Genomic DNA, 19408 nt, shown 5'->3' with positions numbered 1-19408 from the left:
ATTAAAATAAAAATTGCACAAGTTTGTATGCTTTAAATGTTTTTATAATTGAAGTATTCAAAAAATCTCTTTAGGCTTATAGCATCTGAAAAACAAACTCATTATTATACATTCTATATCATTTTGATTACAGCAACATTTAATATTTGAAAATGTATATTCACTTTTTTCATGGGCTTTTCAATGAGTGCAATCTCAAGTTTTCTTTGCTTTTTTTGTTTGATATATTACTCTTGTTATTAGGGCTAAAGAGGCAAATACGCATTTTTGTGAGCATTGTCATTCACTTGTGATACTTAACAGCTCTGATATTACATTTAGATCCAATAGTTGATTTAGAAAGAAGGGCTGGGATTTAGGACAATACATAAAATACTGCAGTAACAGCAGAGGAAAACTAGCTGGGTGAGTTACTGTGGAGAATGTTAATGACACAACATGGGATAAACCAAATGACAAAAGTAGTTACAGAGGAATTAGGTACAGTAAAGGTTGTGGAGAACAAGTCTGAGGTAGCATCCAGGACAGAGGGGAATTCAGAGGGTGAGACTGTGCAGTGCAAAGAATGTTAATGTTCTAATGCAAAATCTGAATGGAGAAGTGTTAGGAGATGAAGTGTGATGAAGCATTTTGCAGAAAGCAATTTCTATAAAAGGGTTGGATCTAAAAGGGCAATGATTAGTCTTTCAGGGACAAAGGTTAAGGCTATTACTTGAGAAGGGGACCACCGAGATCCCAAGGTAATGTATCAGGTAGCTAATATTGCAGGGGATAGTGAAGGGGCGGGTAGTGGTACTAAAGTGTGGTTACAATACAAAATTGCTGCTATACAAAATCTAACGTTGTACATAATAAGATCTGTGAACTGAAGTTTCATGTTTTCAAGGATAAGTACAGTATTACTGGAATAATAAAAGTATACTTGAACCAAGCAAATGATTGGGGATTTAGAATACAAAGAAACTGAATTTATACAATGGAAATGCATAGTAAGATTTGCACCGTTTTTTAATATGCCCTGTGTGCCTGAATCCCTGCACAGGAGTTTGAAAACACATTAATGAGTCTAAATGCATTTTTTTACTCCTATGACAGACAGGTGATGCATTGAAAATCAGTCTTTTATGAATACAAAAGTAGAAGCTATTAAAGAAACCTTAAAGCGTCTGTACTTACTGACAAAGGAGAGGCAGAAATTAAGAAAAGGTAGATTTAAGTGATTTAAATTGTGTATGGTATCAAGGTATTCTTATCCCCCCCTCCCCCCCCCACACTCTCTCCTATATATTTTACAGCAAATAAACTGGAGAATCATGTAGAATGTCCATGGTTGTGTCTGTGCTCCATTGCTTGCCTGGTAACATTGGAGCAGCTGTAATATGAAACTGACTGTAGTAGCTGAACTTTACCCAGTTTCCTGCAGCTGCTGTTGCTAGGAATTGTGTGTCATTTCAGGAACAATCCCCATACATGATCGTTCTCCTCTGCTGCTGAGTGTAAGGATGTGACCCTTTAAACACAGCATATTATAATCTGATCACCTGTAGAATGCTGGAAGTTGTTCTAGAGCATGAATTGTTAGCATAGAATAGATTGCTGGAACTCTGCTAATAAAAGATCATTAACCCTATAGCTTTAGTGTTTGCCTGGATTTAACACTGTGCAGCTGAACACACAACACAAAAAGGGAAGTACAAAGACAAATAAAAAAGAGGACAAAAATGTGTGGAAACAAAGTGGAGGGGGTCAATATAGATGCTTGAAATGTAATAAAATCCAAGGGGGAAAAAAAGAAATTGTAGTAAATTAGTAATTGAAACTCAGAAAACAACTTGCCCTTAAACATTTGAATTTGTTAGAGGGAGAGACCAGGAGTGAGGAGGTCTGGATTTAATTTAAGCTTTGCCACTAGCTGTCTATGTGAATATGGAGATAGGAAAGAATTTTTCCAGTATCACAGATTGGCTTGGTAGCTGTTTTTTCTGCCTGTTTTTCTTCACCTTCCCTTATGTACCTATGTATCTGTTAGTTGAAGCTGGCTAGTGGAGGCTTACTGGGTTTTGGCTTGCCTACAATGCCAGGGAAATGGTTACTTTTTTAAAATTTATCATGATAGGTATTTGTGTCCTTTTGCCATAGCTTTATGTTGAATGGGATCCTGATCCCACTATTTCTGGGAATAGTGCATGCACAGGCCATATCTCATCCAAACCCAAATCAAGGTGGTATGAATTAGTGGACTGTGGGATACAGTTAGTGATAGGCCAGGGGTGACAAGCATAGACTGTAGAAGCACGGTCCTTGTTCGAATCCAGAAAGAAATAATTGTATGATTTCAGTTCAGAGCCAGTTTTCACTGGAAAGTGCTGTTTAGGGTACCTGCATGTTTTGGGTCTGCTGAATAATAAGATGATTTATAATATAATTTTGCATGATTTCTTAATTTTTCAACCAGTCACTTACACCATAACCGGAACCAGCTGCATAGAGCTTTTATCTGCTGACCTGTCCATGGCAGCACAAATGCTTCCATATTTCACTATAGAAATGCAACTGTTATTTTTAACTAATCCTTTTGTTCTTTGATGACTGATCAGATTCCCAGGGATTAGAAAGTGACAAACAGAGATGATACAAAAAACAGCAATTTATATCTATTAACAATCAATTATTGACTGGTTTGTTTGACAGCTAGTATGGGGTATACCAGGAGCTATTTTGTAGGAGTTAGAAAGGGAATAGTTTTCAGTACTAATTTGAATAAAGCCAGACGGCATGGATTTCAATATAGGAAAATCTTACTAAACCGACTTATTTGATTTTTTTTTTGTTAGGCCTGGGTAAAACCAGCGAGTGCTAAATTCCAGTGGCAGTATTTTCCTATCCAACCAGCATGTCAATCTCTGTTGTGCACTCTGAATTTATTCCATGCACAGAACTTCTATTGCATCAGTGGGAGCTCAGCACTCAGTTCTGATGGATAAGAAATATGGAGTGCATATGCAACAAGAGAGTTTTGGTCTTAGAATTTCAAAGATTATCAGCCAAGCAAAATCTCGAACAATTAGTGAATGGATTAAAAAAAATCTGTTTAGAAACTCAAAATTCGTGGCTGTAAAAGAGAAGCTTTTTCTACACTTTTGTAAGGATACTCCTAGTGTGTCTTAGGTTAGGACAAACCTCATTTAACCAGTATATTCTTTTATCAGTCGAAGTGTGCTAAGAGAGTGCCATGTATGATGAGAGCTTTGCCAAGTTACACCTGATGAGGAGTCATAGACTTCAAGTCCAGAAGGGACCACTGTAATCTGTTCCTTTAACTTTAAAGTATCCAAAGGTGATGACTTCATGGGTACCTTGATTCATGAGTCTTCATCATTGCACTTTCTTGCCAGCATGATGGAGAGACAGAGCAAGAGAGGACATTTTTACATGTCTCTTGTAATATTCATCACCTGTTTTAGGTAAGCACACAGCACCGTTCCTCTCCCACACTGTAGTTCCCTTGCATGGTATTTTATATTAAATTACTCAAATGCTTGAATATCTCTAAAGTCATTAATACAAAGAAAAGCTTCATTTCAGACTGACTGAGTGAGATATGCCAAAAGCTATCATGTTAATTTTAGAAGGTACACGTTTTAGCAGTGGATATTCTTATACAAATTATTCCAGTACTAAGACTTTCCCACAGATTTGATTTGACCCCCCTCTCTAGTAGTAACTTGATATCTTTTGAAAATATAGCTCCTTTTAAAAAGATCACTCATTCAATCAATAAAAGTGTAAAGGAAGTAGAACTACAATTAACACATTTAGAAGGATACCCGGCCAGCATCTCATTCCATCTACAGTTAGGATGTACTGTCCGAATATATCTATAATACATATTCTTCTCTCAGTGAACTAGCCAGGTGGCCAGTAAAGAGGAAAATTTGTTGTATAGAATAGGCCACTGGCTTTAAAAACTAGCTTTTTGACTCTTTATAAGGAGATGCTAGGTTTCTATAACACCTGAAGGACATCTGGGGAAAGAGGAGCATATATAAAGATAATGCAATGTTGTTTTATTTTTCCTAGTTGAAAAACATAAAGTGTGTATCAGTAATGGTAAAAGGAACATTGTTTTCTATTATAGTCTTGTCAGCTTTATTTGTTTAAAAAGTGATGTGGTTTCTAATAGCTTAGAAAAAACAGCAATGGCATAATAGCGGTTTTGTTATGGCAGTCATAAAGGATGGATCACAAAGGGTTGGAACTGACGTTGGAAAAAATGTGTAATAAAGCCAGAACCAAAAAATTTACAGTACTGGTTTATGTACATGACATTAGAATAGAGATAGCTAAAAATATACAGTGCCATATTAGATAGTCCAGTGTTTGACTTGTTTGTTTAGCCTCTTTGTTGATTTTGCAGATTTTGCCTATGACAAACTGTCAGTGCAACTTTTGCATTAAGAGACATGTATTTTTCATGATATTGTTTCATACTGCAGTGTGTTGGCTACACGTCCTTTCAAGTAATCAAACTATATTGAATACAAACATAAAATAAAGAGAAGCAATCATTTACTCTCTTTCCGCTTTTCACTCTGTCACATAGATATTCACAGTCATTGTAGTGATTATGTTTGCAGTATGTTTGCATGTTGATGAATTCAAAGTAAAAATTACAGTAATTGTACCTGATTTTGGCTTCATTGATGGGATACCATCTAAATCTGATATAATTGAATGGAGAGTCAGGTCATTGTTCAAATTCATGCCTTTTTATGTGCTATAATATTCTGCTGATATCACAAAACAGTAACTACTAGGACAAAACTATGCCATTTTAAGTACTATGGATGCGACCGAAAACCTTAGTTATGTTAGTGAGAACTTACTTACAGAAATAGTCCCATTAGCTTCAATTCAGACTACTCATCAGGCTAAGGCTCACCCATGTAAGAAACATTTCCACAGCCCAATCCTAAGCATCCAATGCAGGAAATAATTCCTGTATTGAGTCTGACTTGGCCAAGTCATGATAAAGATGTAGATCATTTTCTGTAAGCCTTTCTTATATTTAAAGAGTGGTGGCTCTTTTAAATTTTACATTGTTAAGTTCATTTCCCAGCCTTTGGGTACATTGTTGGACTACTTCATATTAAGATATACTCACTTCCCACACTTTTCTTACAGTTTTCAAGCTTTGCCCAGTTGGAAAACAATAACAAATGTAAAACTTGGTTTTTCTCACACTTTTCTAATCTTTCTTGCCCCTCTTCCTCCCACCCCGCCTCCTTTGGACAGTGATGAAAAAAAGAGGAGGGGAATAAAAAAAGAGAGACAAAGGAAGGAAAAACTAGAAACCAAAAAATGGAAAATCATAGAACCATAGAACTGGAAGGGTCCTTGAGAGGTCATCTAGTCCAGTCCCCTGCAATGATGGCAGGACTGAGCATTATCTAGATCTTTTCTGACAGGTGTTTGTCCAATCTTCTCTTAAAAATCTCCAATGATGGAGATTCCACAACCTCCCTGGGCAATTTATTTCAGTGTTTAATCACCTGACAGTTAGGAAGTTTTTCCTAATGTCCAGCCTAAACCTAATAAAAATGAAACAGCATTTAAGATGGAAAAGAAACAAAAACTTTCATTTCCTTTTGAAATGTTGATTTGGGACAAAATTTTTCAATTCATTTTTCTGATTGGAAAATAGAAAAAAAATAATTGAAGCCAACATTTTCCTGTGGAAAATTTTCTCTTTTGACAAAATCATATTTTCAAGCAGGAAAATGTTTCAGCTAGCTCTGTCACTATAAGGGGTAGAAAACTACTCACAGAAAGAAAGCTAATGAAATCATGTGTCTTCAGGAGTTGGTGCCTTAGGCCTGGGCCTTGAATGCCTGTGCTTTAATCTGGCCCTGTTCTCTTCCCGGCCTTTTGTTTACAGATTGTGGCATTGTGTTCTTTCTGGTACGAGGGTGCTGTTTCCATGTGTTCTGGGGACTTCACCAATAACAGCAACCCACTGTATACAGTATGCTTCAGAAGCCACACAGTGTACAAAAACTTGGCTTCATGACGTGCTGTGTTTTCTGGGTCACCACTACTAGTGAAGTCTCACACAGCACCAAAGTCAAATGAGACAGAAGTAGGGTCTACCATAAAGGCTACTTGATTCTGTCATGAGGCCAGTTTAGGCTGTTGCTAGAGATGGAGGAGAAGAAGAATGTTTACAATATCTACCCTGAAGAGTATTGCCACTGGAAAGGGACAGGGAAAGAAGGTAGAGCTATCACTGAAGTATGGAAGTGCGTGTGTAAAGAAGTGCCCAAGATGAAAGCGCATCAATCAATCAGGGAAACCAGTCTGCATTAGGAACTGTAAAACAACCCACTTGGGTCAGCATTAGCACTTGTGAGACAAATAATAGTTCCCTTCAATTTGAAATGTAGAATTTTTCATTCAATATAGCAGTAAAAGAAACACGCTTTGCTTAATGGCTTGACTACCAAGTTAAACCATACACACATCTTTCAATTTGAAGCCTTCATCAGGATTAATGGGCTGCTTTGTTTTTTGTTTTTGTTTTTTCCAGTTTTTCAGCTATGTCGCGCATGCTGACCCCCAGGATCTTGATTAAGATCTATTTGTGTTTCTATTTTGTAGTCAGGATTATGGGTGACTTTAGTTCATTGCTCATTTCTTAGGGCATGACTTGTAGTTTGGTTTCTGTCACCTTGACTCTTGTTCTGGAGCTGATTGCCTGCTGCTATTGTCTTCCATAAGCTTTTTTTCATACAGAATATCTAAACGCAGCATGCGTGTTTCACATATGTTTTGACATCCCATGCAACCTTAATGGATTTTCCATAAGCTTCCTGCAATGCAATATATCTGTTTTACAACCTAATGTGACTCTATTTCCATGTTTTATATAGGACAGTTATTTGTTGGCACACAAATGAAAGCAAGTATAGTTGTAAATTCAGGAAAACAGTGGTGCTAATGTAGTATTGATGTCAGAATATGGTTGCTTGCGTCACAGTTGATATACAACAGCTAGTGTGAGCAGTAAAGTTAAATCCTTCTTTAAATAGCTATATCCTATTGAAATGGGCATCAACCTATGGAGAATTTTCAATGCCATCCTAATAAATGAGCATGAAAGAAAGTGGGAAAATGATCCTGTTGGTGCCCCAGTTCTTTGTGTTAAGGAAAGAGTGTAGTTTGAAACTATCAAAACAGTAGTTTCTCTCTTAGATAATGGTGTTAATGGTATTTACTATATATTGTATCACACGCTTTTAGATTTGCTTGGTTACTTTGAAGGAACCAGTTCCAGGGGTTAGTTGTCAAGCTGTGGTTCCAGGCAATCAGACCTGGTGGCATGAGTGGTGGTCGAAGCCGGACATAGGGTTGGGTCCGAGCCAAGGGCAGTGCTGGAGCCAGGTCCAGGGATAGGCTGTGGGTCAGAACTGAGGTCAGAGTCCATAGATAAGCCAAATCAGTATCAGGAGTCCTGATACAAACCAGGCAAACCCACAGCCAGACCAGGGCTTCTCACTCAGCTACCATGACTCATGCCGTCGGGCTCCTGCCCCATGAGCCCACCTGGCTGTCCCTCCAGAGCAGCCAAAGCAGTTGCGTGACATGTAGCCAGTCCATTTCCAAACTGTTTCTAGGAAACAGTTATACGCACTCATGCTCCATACCCTTCACTTCCTGACCCTCATGTCCTACCCTGACACCAAGTGGCAGAACCTCCCACCACCAGTGGAGGGTGAGGAGCCCTGGTGGGCCAGTCCGTATTCCACCCTGGTCCCCTGGTCTACCAGGTATATTAGTTTGCGGCTTCTCCACGGAACCATGAGCATGGGCATGTACCTGGCTCAGTTCACCCCCTCCCCTGACATTTGCCCCTTTTGTGGTGTGAAGGAGACCCTTGCGCACTTCTACCTTGAGTGTGCCAGGTTGCAGCTCCTATTCCAGCTCCTCCAGAGCCTTCTCCTTAGGTTCTGGCTGCACTTTTCCTTGCACCTCCTGCTCTTTCCACAGCTCATCCATGGCCCCATGAAGTCACAAAACCTTCTCATCAACCTTCTCCTGATGCTGGGCATCCCTCATACCAGAAGGAGGATGTTGGACGAGGAGGTGCTCGGCGACTGTGAGGCCTGTTTTGCTCCTCCCGTCGGTCATGTATCTGGGCAGACTTCCTCCGGCTTCCTGGATGCCATGAGAAGCAGAGTTGTCCCCCAAACTCATTTGAGTTCTGGATTCCATCACTTTTCCCCTTAGGCTGGGGGAGGGGCTTTTGATGTGGGTGGGTGCGAGGATCCCAGATGCTCAGTAGGTGCCATGATTCACCCCTCCAACAGTTCCTGCAGTGACTCAGCCTTCAGGCATGCTGAAGTAGTCTATCCCTGTGCCAGGCCTGGGTCATGTGACTCCCAGGCACAGATATTTCTCTGACCTGGCCAGAGCCTCAAGATAGTTTGTGCAACAACACAAACTAGGCTAGGAACCCTCCTGCTACCTCACAGTGTGACAGACTCCCTAGGCTTCCAGTCTGCCCTTGATCCAGTTCTTGCTCCAGCCTTGTCTGTTGTTTACTTTAACCTTGCTCCAGCCTTGTTACTAACCCACCAGCCCTGCATCCACCTCCTGACCTGGTTCAAGATCTATTTTTATGTCTTAGGTTTTGGAGCAATAGGATTTATTAAGGCAGGTGATGGCTTAAGGCTGTCTTCACTAGACCCACTAAATCGACTCCCGGTGCATAGATCAAAGCAGCATCGATCCCGCAGTAGTGGAGACATCGGCCTGATCTACACTGGGGAAGGGGGGGATCGATCTAGGTTATGCAACTTCAGCTATGTGAATAATGTAGCTGAAGTTGACGTTCTTAGATCTACTCACCGCAGTGTCTTTACTGTGGTGAGTCGAAAGCTGCCGCTCCCCCGTTGACTCTACCTGAGCCTCTAGCGGCGGTGGAGTACAGGAGTTGATGGGAGAGCTCTCGGGGGTCGATTTGTCATGTGTAGGCTAGAAATGATAAATCGACCCCTGCTGGATCAATCGCTGCCTGCCAATCCGACGGGTCGTATAGACATACCCATAGCCTCAGACAGAGACCCATTCTGATGCTCAGACTTTTCAGCATCTAATAGTCACAAGTCCAAGATTGCTTGCTGCTCTGCTAAAAATAACTTTGTGCTTTTGTACTTCTGAAAGCATCATAGCAAGTAAGGCATTTGTTTATTTGGAACTTAAATCTGACTAATATATGTCATGTAGAACTTTTGTGAAATTGATCAGCATAAGAATTATTTCCACTGTGACACAAAGTGAGTTAATCACAATAAGCTGTGCAGGGTCACAAACTTATAATAGTTAGCATTAACTTCATGCTATTACAGGGTTTTACAGAGAATTCCTCAGTGTTGGGTTTTTTTTAAGAGAAGTGACCAGAATGTAGTGCCTAGAGATGCAGGTTCAGTGATTGAAAGTAATTAATTCTCTTGTATTTCTGTTTCCTGTAAGTCCTTTTCTTCTGCTTATACAAACAGAAAAACTGCAGCCGAGTTCACAAAGCAATAATAAGATAGTGTACTATTGCTTTGTATCTTCTTTTTAAAAAACAAATTTCTCACTTTGCCACATCAGGGTCTTTTGTGTACTTAAAATGCAAGATCTGTGTCATCTGGATGATCTTTAAATAATAGGAGATATGTGCAGATATTTAATGGAATTGTTAGTTTACTAATCAGACTTTTGACCTTTTGCTTGCTCTCATAATATCCAATGTGATTATGAGGTGATTGAAAAAAATATAAACAATGAAAATATATGGGAAAACTGTTGAAAGGAGAAGATCCTGAAATACTGGAGATTTCACTTTAATATTCAAAGAAACTACAAACACTGAGGCAGCTCACTGGATATTTTTCCATTTTGTATTTTAATCTCTGGCAATTTGGATGCAAAATTTAAACATCTTAAGCATAAAATCTTTAGTTCAAAAAGATAAATATGAAAATCTCACTCGACTGCATATTTACATGAAATGGTAGCACAACGATACCTGTAAGTGAATGTTGAGGAGAAAAATTAAAAATATGTCATTACTCACAGTATGCAAAGGGCTAAATTTGGAAGTAATGTATAGAATTCAGTGGCATTGTACAGAAGGCAAATTGGGGTAGCATTTATCTCAGTATGTTTAAGTACATTCATGCTTGCATGAGTTTATTGAACATGCTGGGTGAAAATAATCTATCTCTGCCAGAGGCTGTACTAGCCCATTGCGGGGCCTAAGCAGAAATATTTTGGGGTCTCCCCAGACAAAACACATACTAATAATTAATAGGGGACCACCTTGAGCTGCTCCAGGCCCTAAGCAATTGCTCAGTCTACTTAGGCCTTTTGCCAGCTCTGATCTCTGCATAAAACCTGGGAAAACATTGATTTTTTTCAGAGAAATCCACCAGCCTCAACTCTTGAGCAGGCTACACTCTGGCCCTGCCCCCTTTTCCTCAGTCCTATTTTCTTGACAGGGCATGGGTACTCATGCTGTGTAATCAGCACATCAATCTTTGACCTGCCTGTCTCCTCACCAACCATTTTGGGTTAGCGTATAGACCACCTTATTGGCATGCAGTAGTGTGACGACCTGCATCTCAGCTCCCTCAGTTGACCCCCACCTGATTCCTATAGAAGGGCTTCAGTGTTATTGATGATCTTGTACCCATGAGGAGTCTTTTCCATTCTAGGCATGTTATTTTTGTAAAGATTAATAATTAGCCACATATGATGAACTGAACTCACTTTAGAAACGCCAGGATTATACTCTCTGTGAGATTTTGTGGTCTTTGAATGAACATCACTCTCATCATAAATGGTTTCCCCATGGTTAAACCATCAGACTCCCACTTTGGGGCCTTCTTGCTTTTATGGTAAATACATCTTCTTTTGTCTGCATTTTAAATAAAATATATGAAGAGTAGGCAAAACTAGATTTCACCCTTAATTACCTGCTTCCTTTTAAGTTTTTCAAAGAAGAATTACAATTTGATTCAGATCCTTTCCATCTGTTGCAATATGTTTGTGTTTCTTTTGACTTACCATTGCCTTCTTGTCAAACATCACATGAATCATTACCATTTGTTTGCCGTTCTTTATTATTATTACTTCTTCCTCCAAATGATTAAAACATCAGGTTGAATGAAAGGTTAGAAGTACACTGTGATTCTCATTTGCCCCATCTTATTAAAGCAAATAAACCAAACAGTAATATAATTTAAAAGTGCTTGAGCTGTGGCTTGCTGGTGCTTTTATCAGCTCTGGGCTGAAGAGGTTGTGTGCATTCAGGCATGCATGTACAACTGTCCCTTGAAAGGGATAAACCTCATTAAATTACAGGTCCCTGGAAATAACTTCTGAGAAAATAGCTGCTATTTTCAATAAAGCTACTTCCTAACAGGAATTAAAATTTGTTATGTTCTTTAGCTCAAGTGAGCATCTTTTCTTTTATGTAAATAAAAGTAGCACCAGTTTATGTCACAAATATTTTATTTCTTTTAATATATTGAACTGAGGATGGATCATGATGTTTTGCAGTCTAGTACTGCAGTGTATAAAATGTTGGGGACAAAAAAACCATAATGACTCTTAAGTCACAACAAGTGTGTTACATTAACTTATATTGGTGTGATAGTTCATTTGCCTGCATGCCGCCTTATTTGTAGAGAGAGGGAGAAATGTATTGTAGTTACATCAGCTGGCTAGAATCAAAATTGACATTTTTTGAAAGTATTCAGAATGCAGTTGCAATGGGCCTGATCCTGCATCCATTGAACTTCAATGTAACAGTCCCAGTGACTTCAATGAGAGCCAAGGTTTGGGCCTGTGGTTCTATGGTAGTATTTGGCATGCAAAGAGCTTGTGCTTGCTTTCTGAGCTCAGCTCATTTCAACTGCCATTAAAGAAAGTGGCCTTCAAATGGATTTTGTTTTAGCACTATTAGAAAAATCTATAATTTCAGTTAAAATAGAATCAGGGTGATGTGTTAGTTTATTATTTTTATTATGGTATTCTCTAGAGACCTGAGCTAAGGTCTGGGACCTGTTGTGCTAGGCACAGTACAGAGTCAGTAAGAGACAGTCCCTGCCCGCAAATTCTTTGCAATCTAAAAAGAAAAGGAAGACTAAACGAAAGCAGAAGTGCAGAGAGATGAAATTACTTGTCCAAAGATGATGAGCGGTAGTGCTGGGAATAGATCCTACGTCTTCTCTGGTCAAACGCTGTAGATATCTTCTGCCTACTCCCATAGCCAGAACAGTCTTCATCCATTTGCAAAGGCTTCATCCTATCACCACAAAAGAGTTTGCTTGGTAGCCCTCTATTGATGATAATTGGCTGATTGGTAATCCACAGAGTTCAGGTGTGGCACCAGAGCCATGGATGTGGACTCATGGATTTTCACAAACCACAGCTGTAACCAGGATTGCAGGGTACTTTTACTAGAATAATGATGGTCATTCTTTAATATGCACATTTCTATAATGTGCAGCCATCACTGTAGTATCAGTAATACACAATAGATTCTGGTCTCAAAGAGCCTGGGTGGTTCATCCCAACAGTGGTTCATTCTCTTTTGCACACTACATTCTACTTGACATTGATTTAACTGCGGGATTATTTTATTTATTTTCATTGCAACCCAAAGCTACACTTGAAATGTCGTATAGATTTTACATTTTTACAGTTGCATATGTTAACAGAAATAACACTGTAATACAGTTGCATTTTATCCAGCAAAATTTTTAGAGCCCCAGAAGCTAAATGTTACACACATTACACAAGTGTGAATGTAAATGTTCCCCAGTTTACTTCTCAAAGGGGATGCATTTCATGCATATGTATTGCTTCAAACCCCCCCCCCCCCCTTTCACCCTCCACCCTTTTCAAGTGTTAGGTCAAAACTGTTTTTTGTCCATGACATTTCTGACCTTGTAACTATTTGGGTGTGTTTATTAAAAAACCTCAAGATGCATTTTAATTAAAAATATTTTTTTAAAAACAATTAAATACTTCCTTGCCCAGACTATAACTCCTGTCACATCCCCCACAAACAAAAACAAATATGAGTGTTAAGAGAGTGGGCACTTTCACATTGTGCAAGCTCCTTTTTGTAACTCAAGCTTGCTGAACATTGACATTTACAGGAGACCAATTCAAACATAGTTAAATTTTGCTAATTATAAGTGCTTTTACTCAGCAAGTTATCACAGTTTTCCTAATTTGTATTTTATATTTGAACATTAAGAGTGGGAAGTATTACTGTGTATTTATATCATGCATATCTCTAGTGTTGTGCAGTACCTTGTGAAAACAGTATTCATAGTGACAAAAATACATTCCATCTTTACAGATATGTACATAGAGCAATAAGCAAAATCGGTAGAGTTTATTTCTATATATTTGTCTCTGGGAGGATATACTATATGTGTGTTAATCATATACACAATATCTTTGTTTGCCTGTATATAAAATCTACATATACTAAATCAATAAACTATAATGTACATGCAAGGCACTGTTAAGCTATCAGGTTTTATGGGTTTTGTGGTATGCTCCTCTGAGTTAGGAAACCGTACTAATGATAACACTCCAGTGGGGTCCATACAGGAATTTTGTCAGCACCTTCATAAGGCCAAGATCACTTTGATAACAGCATTGGTAGGCTCCAGTCACTTCAGTTGGAGCTTAGAGAGAGGAGCTTGGAGAAAGGAGAGGTGAGACCTGTGCGGGATGTGAGGGGGTAATCTGAGGAAAGGAAAGGGGAGAAGAGGATATAAGTACAGTATTAGATCAGCTATATTAGATCATAATGTGAAGCTATAGCAACTGACAGATCACTCAACATTTGCTCTTGTGGTTTGATGTCACCACGTCCCTGACGTGGAGAGTGATTTGCCTGTTTGTTCTTTACATGTAGTTTCATGAGGTTATTTGCTATGCACAGCATGTGTACTTGGAGAAGAACATAAAACCTACAAAAACTCCTTCTCTTTCTCCTGCTTGTAAGTTTACCATGAGCAGTCTCTTGAGAAGAGTACCTTGGCATAGGTATTATATTTTTCAAAGTGAAGTTCCTAAAGAAAATATTGTTCATTTTTGTATCTTATCCCTTCTTTTATGAATTTTATAAAAATAAATAAAATATTTTGCAATTTCTGGAAACGGCTAAAATCTTACTAAGCATGATTTAATCTTCAAAGTGCCTAATCTACAGTAACCATGGCAGGTGGCATATATTTTACAGCTGACATATTTAATGGTTGCTATATTTGTCCATCTGTTAGGAGAATTAGTCAAACAAGTTTATGGAGGATATAGGTGTATTATAAGGAACCTAACAATAGGATTAGATCAGATATTTAGTTCACATATAGCATTCTAAGGTCATTATCAATATAAAGGTATTTAACGTCACATTTCATGATCCACTGTTAGGCTGGTTGAGGAACACTGAGGTTTATATTTTATCATACATATCCATCAAATCTTAGAAGGTAGCAAGTTTTAGAAACAAATATGTGTTCGACTTTGTAAAGGAGACAGAGTTTTTTTAAGACCTTCATCAATATTGTCTTTTGTTGACTTTAGATGGAAAATGCAAGGGCTGCTCCTGCTCCCATTTAAAAAATGTCCCATTGACTTCAGTGCCTTAAGCCTTAAGCAATGCTTTTTTTAAATGGACCGCTGTTGTCTACATATCCTTTGTTTCATGCTAGCGGTAGAAGAGTTCAGCATCCTACAGACATATTTTAATTGAGAATATTTGAAACTAAACCTTTTATTTAAAAAACATGTAGAGACCAAGTATAGTCAAATAAGTCACTGAATTTAGGTTACCTTAATGTTTAGGCTGAGGAGTTATGCTTAGCACTCATTAGTATGCACTCATTCAAGTGATCAAAAATGCTGGTATATACTATAGAGTAATTCTCCTACAGAGGTACTTAGCTTTAGTACTGCTTTAGACATCTTTAGTACTGAGTGCAGCCACCACAGAAGCTTGGCAATGGGGTTAGAAGGGGTGTAATTGAGGACAGAATATGGTCAGTTACATTTGTGTTATAATTTCAGCTGTTCTTCAGGGAAGCTTCTCTTTGTTTCTCTCAGTATTTATAGTAGGATCATTTTACTGTTGTAGGTGTTTTATGCAATTGTCTGAGCATTTAATAGACTTCATTGGTTATCAGTAAATCTGCATTGCACTGAATTGTTGACCTTAATTTTTCCTAAAGTGAACTTTACAGACTAATTCAGATTAACCAGGTTGAATTGGAAAAATATGTTGCAAATACTTGTTGGTCTATTGAACCGAAAGGACTTCTGTGCTGCATGTGCCTTCAAATACAGATGTGTAGCGTACTGCTCTGAGGTTCATGGTAAGGTTGGGTGTTTTATAATTATCCATTGTGCATGATTAATGTGCTGCACAATTTGCCTTAATCTCAGTAGTTTAGAGCCAGAGAACCTGCACTTTTTACCACACAGGACATCATAGTAAGAATGATCCCATGAGCTTGTGTATTTCCCCTTTTGAAATATGCATATACATAGAGCTGTATATTTTACATCTTGAACTCATAAAGCAGGAGGTTTTGCTTTATACTTATAAATCAGGTTACAATACTTTTGGGCAAAAGGCTCTATGCATCCCAGTGCTTCTATTTCTAGTGTTACTGACTCAAATAATTTATTATTTATTACTCATGGTTCCCCACCACTTGAATGTCTGTTTCTCTGTTGGATGGTAAAAGTTGAGAGATATGATTGCATCTTTAACATAGTAATGGTTTAGTTAATCTCACTTATGGGAGAAAAGACTCACTGATACAGATTAAATACCCTAGCCTGGGTTCTATATAAATAGCTACAAATGTGCACAATGCATTACATGGTATATTTAACAACACAGCTAAAGCATAAGTTATAAGCTTATGCGTTTAAGTGATGGGAATACTCGTGGTTGCATGCAGGAATATTTTTGCTCTGTAGCCATGAAGGAAGTAATTGCTGTTCAGTAGTACTCAGTTAAGTTTGCATATCAGTAAAAACACATGCACAGAAGCTCCACCCACTTTCCTACTCTGTGCATTGATATGAATGCAGCATATATAAAAGCTTTACGGGTATTAGAATTAGTTGCAGTGTCCAAAGCTTGCAAACTGTATGTAACTGTCGATGGAGTTAATTTTGAATTCATATAGGTGATGCTACATCAGTGAAAGGTCAACAGATTTCTTGATAACATTGCTCATTTAAAATAGCTTTATAGTGCATGAAATTTTATCCATTTTACAAAGTAACTGTTATTTACGTTGATACAGTGTGGGAATGAATATTTAAAGAAAATATTTCTTTTCTTATTTTAGATGGAAGACTTTATTTGAAAACTACCGTCATGTACTGAATTTTTCCTGCAGAAGCGATTTGTGCTACGGTAAAGAACTTTGCAGAAAGACGTTCACTATTTGGAAGTTCTACAAAAACAAAGTGTTTTCAAGGCAACTTCCTTAACTTTGTGTATCAATGTTCTTCAAAAGTTTAAAGCATTCTGCAAGAGTGTTCTCCATTGGTTATCACCTGTGGCTCAAGCCAGAGACCTAGAGAATGTTTGTAAATGTACAAGTTTCACTCTTCTTACAGTCAAAAACTGCAGCTTTGCTATTGGACCCTTGTATACAAAGTTACAGACCAGTCAGAACAAGGCCTAGCATTCCCTTTTTAATGGAATGAAAACTCTGTCCTCCTCTGATGATTCTGTATTTGAGCACATCAAACAATCCTTCCAGCAGTATCCACCTACACTTACAGACTGTTTTGTCATACCTAAACCAGCAAGTCAGCTCAGAAGTAAACTTGTATGGGGGCATAAGAGGATTCCGACAAAAAAAGGAAAAGGAAAAAAAAACCTGTTATATTCAATTTTCAAACTCTGTGAACGTGGGTTTTCTTCTAAAGACTTTTTTTCCACATGCTTTCCAGGAGACCAACACATGGATGCTAGACCACATGAAGTAAAATGAAATTTTGTCTAAGAGAAAAGAAATGCTGAATGTAAGCAAAACTGTTTCACTGTTCTCTTTTCCTAAAATAAACATAAAAAAAAATAAAACGAGTAATAATTTCTCATTCTAAACTGGCAGGGGTTTATGGGGAAAAAAAAGACTTTGATTCTTATTCAAACTGTTGGTCACGTGTACAGTATATAAACACAAACCACACCAGGAAGGTATTATGTATGCAGTAGAATACTAGCGTTTAGGAAAATGAACATTTTAGATAATGTTTTGTCACCCTGTTTGTCAGAAAGACGCCTTTCTAGTTTTAACGCATGCAGGCATGTAAATATTTGTCCTGGAGTCACAGTATTAATGAATGAGATCTTAAGCATCTGGTAATGAATCAGAATTCCGTATCAGCCACTTTTATTTGTATATTGATCCCTGGTTAGTGCCCTGAAACAGCACTTTTAAGAATGGACTGTGGCTGAGCAGCGAGTCAAAACGCCAGAAATATTTTTATATGTTAATGTCATATTACGTCAATGTTGCTAAAAAGAAAACCTAACAAACACTTGATGTATCAGTCCAATACCACGTAGAGCTGAGTGATACAGTTGAAGTCTATTGTTCTTCCCTCACCTTATCTTAGGGAAGGGTGGTTATGTGTTATTTTCACTGTCTTTATGAAAGCTACAATGTGTTTTCACCTTTGTGCTGATAACTGGAAGTAAGCTGCAACACACTGCTTATTACATACTTACATTACGTTCCTTGCTTTGCATAATTTTAAGTTACCCCTTTAAAGACTGATTTTGTGAATCAGCATTGTTACTGTAAGTTTTGTGATTATGCTTTCTTCATCTGTCATACTGTATGCATATAAAATGTTATTTATTACATGGAAACATATCAGAAACTTAAATGTCTAAGATGCCTAACTTAAGAAAATTCTCCTTTACAAAATAGTTCTGATTGGATATTATTTTATCAAAGTAAAAAAAAAAAATCTAAAGATTTGTAAACTCTAGCTCTGTGCTTCGATGGTTTGTAGGTCTTTCCTTGCCATGCTGATACACTCTTATTTAGGCCACCACAATCCTTTTCTAACAATAGAAAAGTTGTATATACAAGTTCACATCATGGTAATTTTTTAAAAGAAATATCGAGCAATATTTTTCGTTAAATATTGTTACCAAATACTTTATAGCAACATTGTTTTTTAATCATGATTCTTTCATAGTTGCTTGAACACTTCAGAGATTCTGTACACCACTTTTTTCATATGCAGTCTTTAAAGGGTTAACAGATGTAAATTTTGATGGACTGTGGCAAGCTTTAGAATCATTCATATCTGAAAAAGAATTAAAGCCGACAACTGAAATATGTAGTAGCATCTGCCATTGCTCTGCTCCTTGCATAGAGTCACCTGTAAGTCAGTTTAATAGTTTTACAGTATATACTTTCAAGACCTTTAGGAATGCCTCAGTGTTTGGCTTGGTACATAAATGGAAATGTTAAGGATTAAGGGGGAAACAATTTATAAGATGGATATTAAGAGCTTAATAAAATGGTGTAAATATTACAATTCATGAAATGTTAACTGTCAGTTGAACTTTTGCCCCTCTTCAGTTACACAAGTTTTGGGTTGCTGGGATTTTTCTTTGTTTGTTTTGTTTTTTCTTTGTTTGTTTGTTTGTTTTTGCATAGATTATGATGAAAAAGTGTGCTCATGGTATTGTTTATATGCTTTTGAAATCTTAAAGATATTAATGTCTAGTTGTTCTATATTATAACCACATTTGCGCTCTATGCAAGCCCTTGGAACAGAACATTCTCATCTTCATGTAGGACCTATGAAAATTGTCTATTTTTATCTATATATTTAAAGTTTTCTAAAAATGATAAAAGGTTATTACGAATTTTGTTGTACAAAATCTGTACAAAAATCTGTTTTTACATCATAATGCAAGAATTGGAAATTTTTCTATGGTAGCCTAGTTATTTGAGCCTGGTTTCAATGTGAGAACCACGTTTACTGTTATTGTATTTAATTTTCTTTTTCTTTTCAACAATCTGCTAATAAAACTGTCTGAAATCTCCCTGTGACTTTATTTACAGTTCATCTTTATTAAATTTTGTGAAACGTATAGCATCAGAGGAATATTTACTTTCTAATGGGAGGCATCTAAAAATAACATAAGTCAGCTCTTTGTAATGCGAGGAGAACAATGCTGAATGATTTTATTTAACATGCAACTGCTTCTATCTCTAATATGAATTACTGTGGTGAAAAAAACATCATAAAAGCACACTCTGTGGTTATTGTTTAACAAGCAGAT

General features: G+C 37.5%; 1 protein-coding gene across 13 annotated transcripts in view; it reads left to right on the top strand.

Annotated features, from left to right (window-relative positions):
* The window catches only part of DACH1 (dachshund family transcription factor 1), a 462083-nt gene extending 442929 nt beyond the window's left edge, over positions 1–19154 (top strand). For all 13 annotated transcript variants that reach the window (XM_073346413.2, XM_073346448.2, XM_073346406.2 and 10 more), the window contains one exon: positions 16437–19154. In XM_073346413.2, coding sequence (XP_073202514.2) covers positions 16437–16474 — 38 coding nt within the window. In that variant the 3' untranslated portion in view covers positions 16475–19154. The remainder of the gene's footprint in view (positions 1–16436) is intronic.
* The last annotated feature ends 254 nt before the right edge of the window (positions 19155–19408 follow it).

The sequence above is a fragment of the Lepidochelys kempii genome, chromosome 1 (genome assembly GCF_965140285.1).
Source record: "Lepidochelys kempii isolate rLepKem1 chromosome 1, rLepKem1.hap1, whole genome shotgun sequence".
Lineage (NCBI taxonomy): Eukaryota > Metazoa > Chordata > Testudines > Cheloniidae > Lepidochelys > Lepidochelys kempii.
This window is presented reverse-complemented; position numbering and strand designations above follow the sequence as displayed.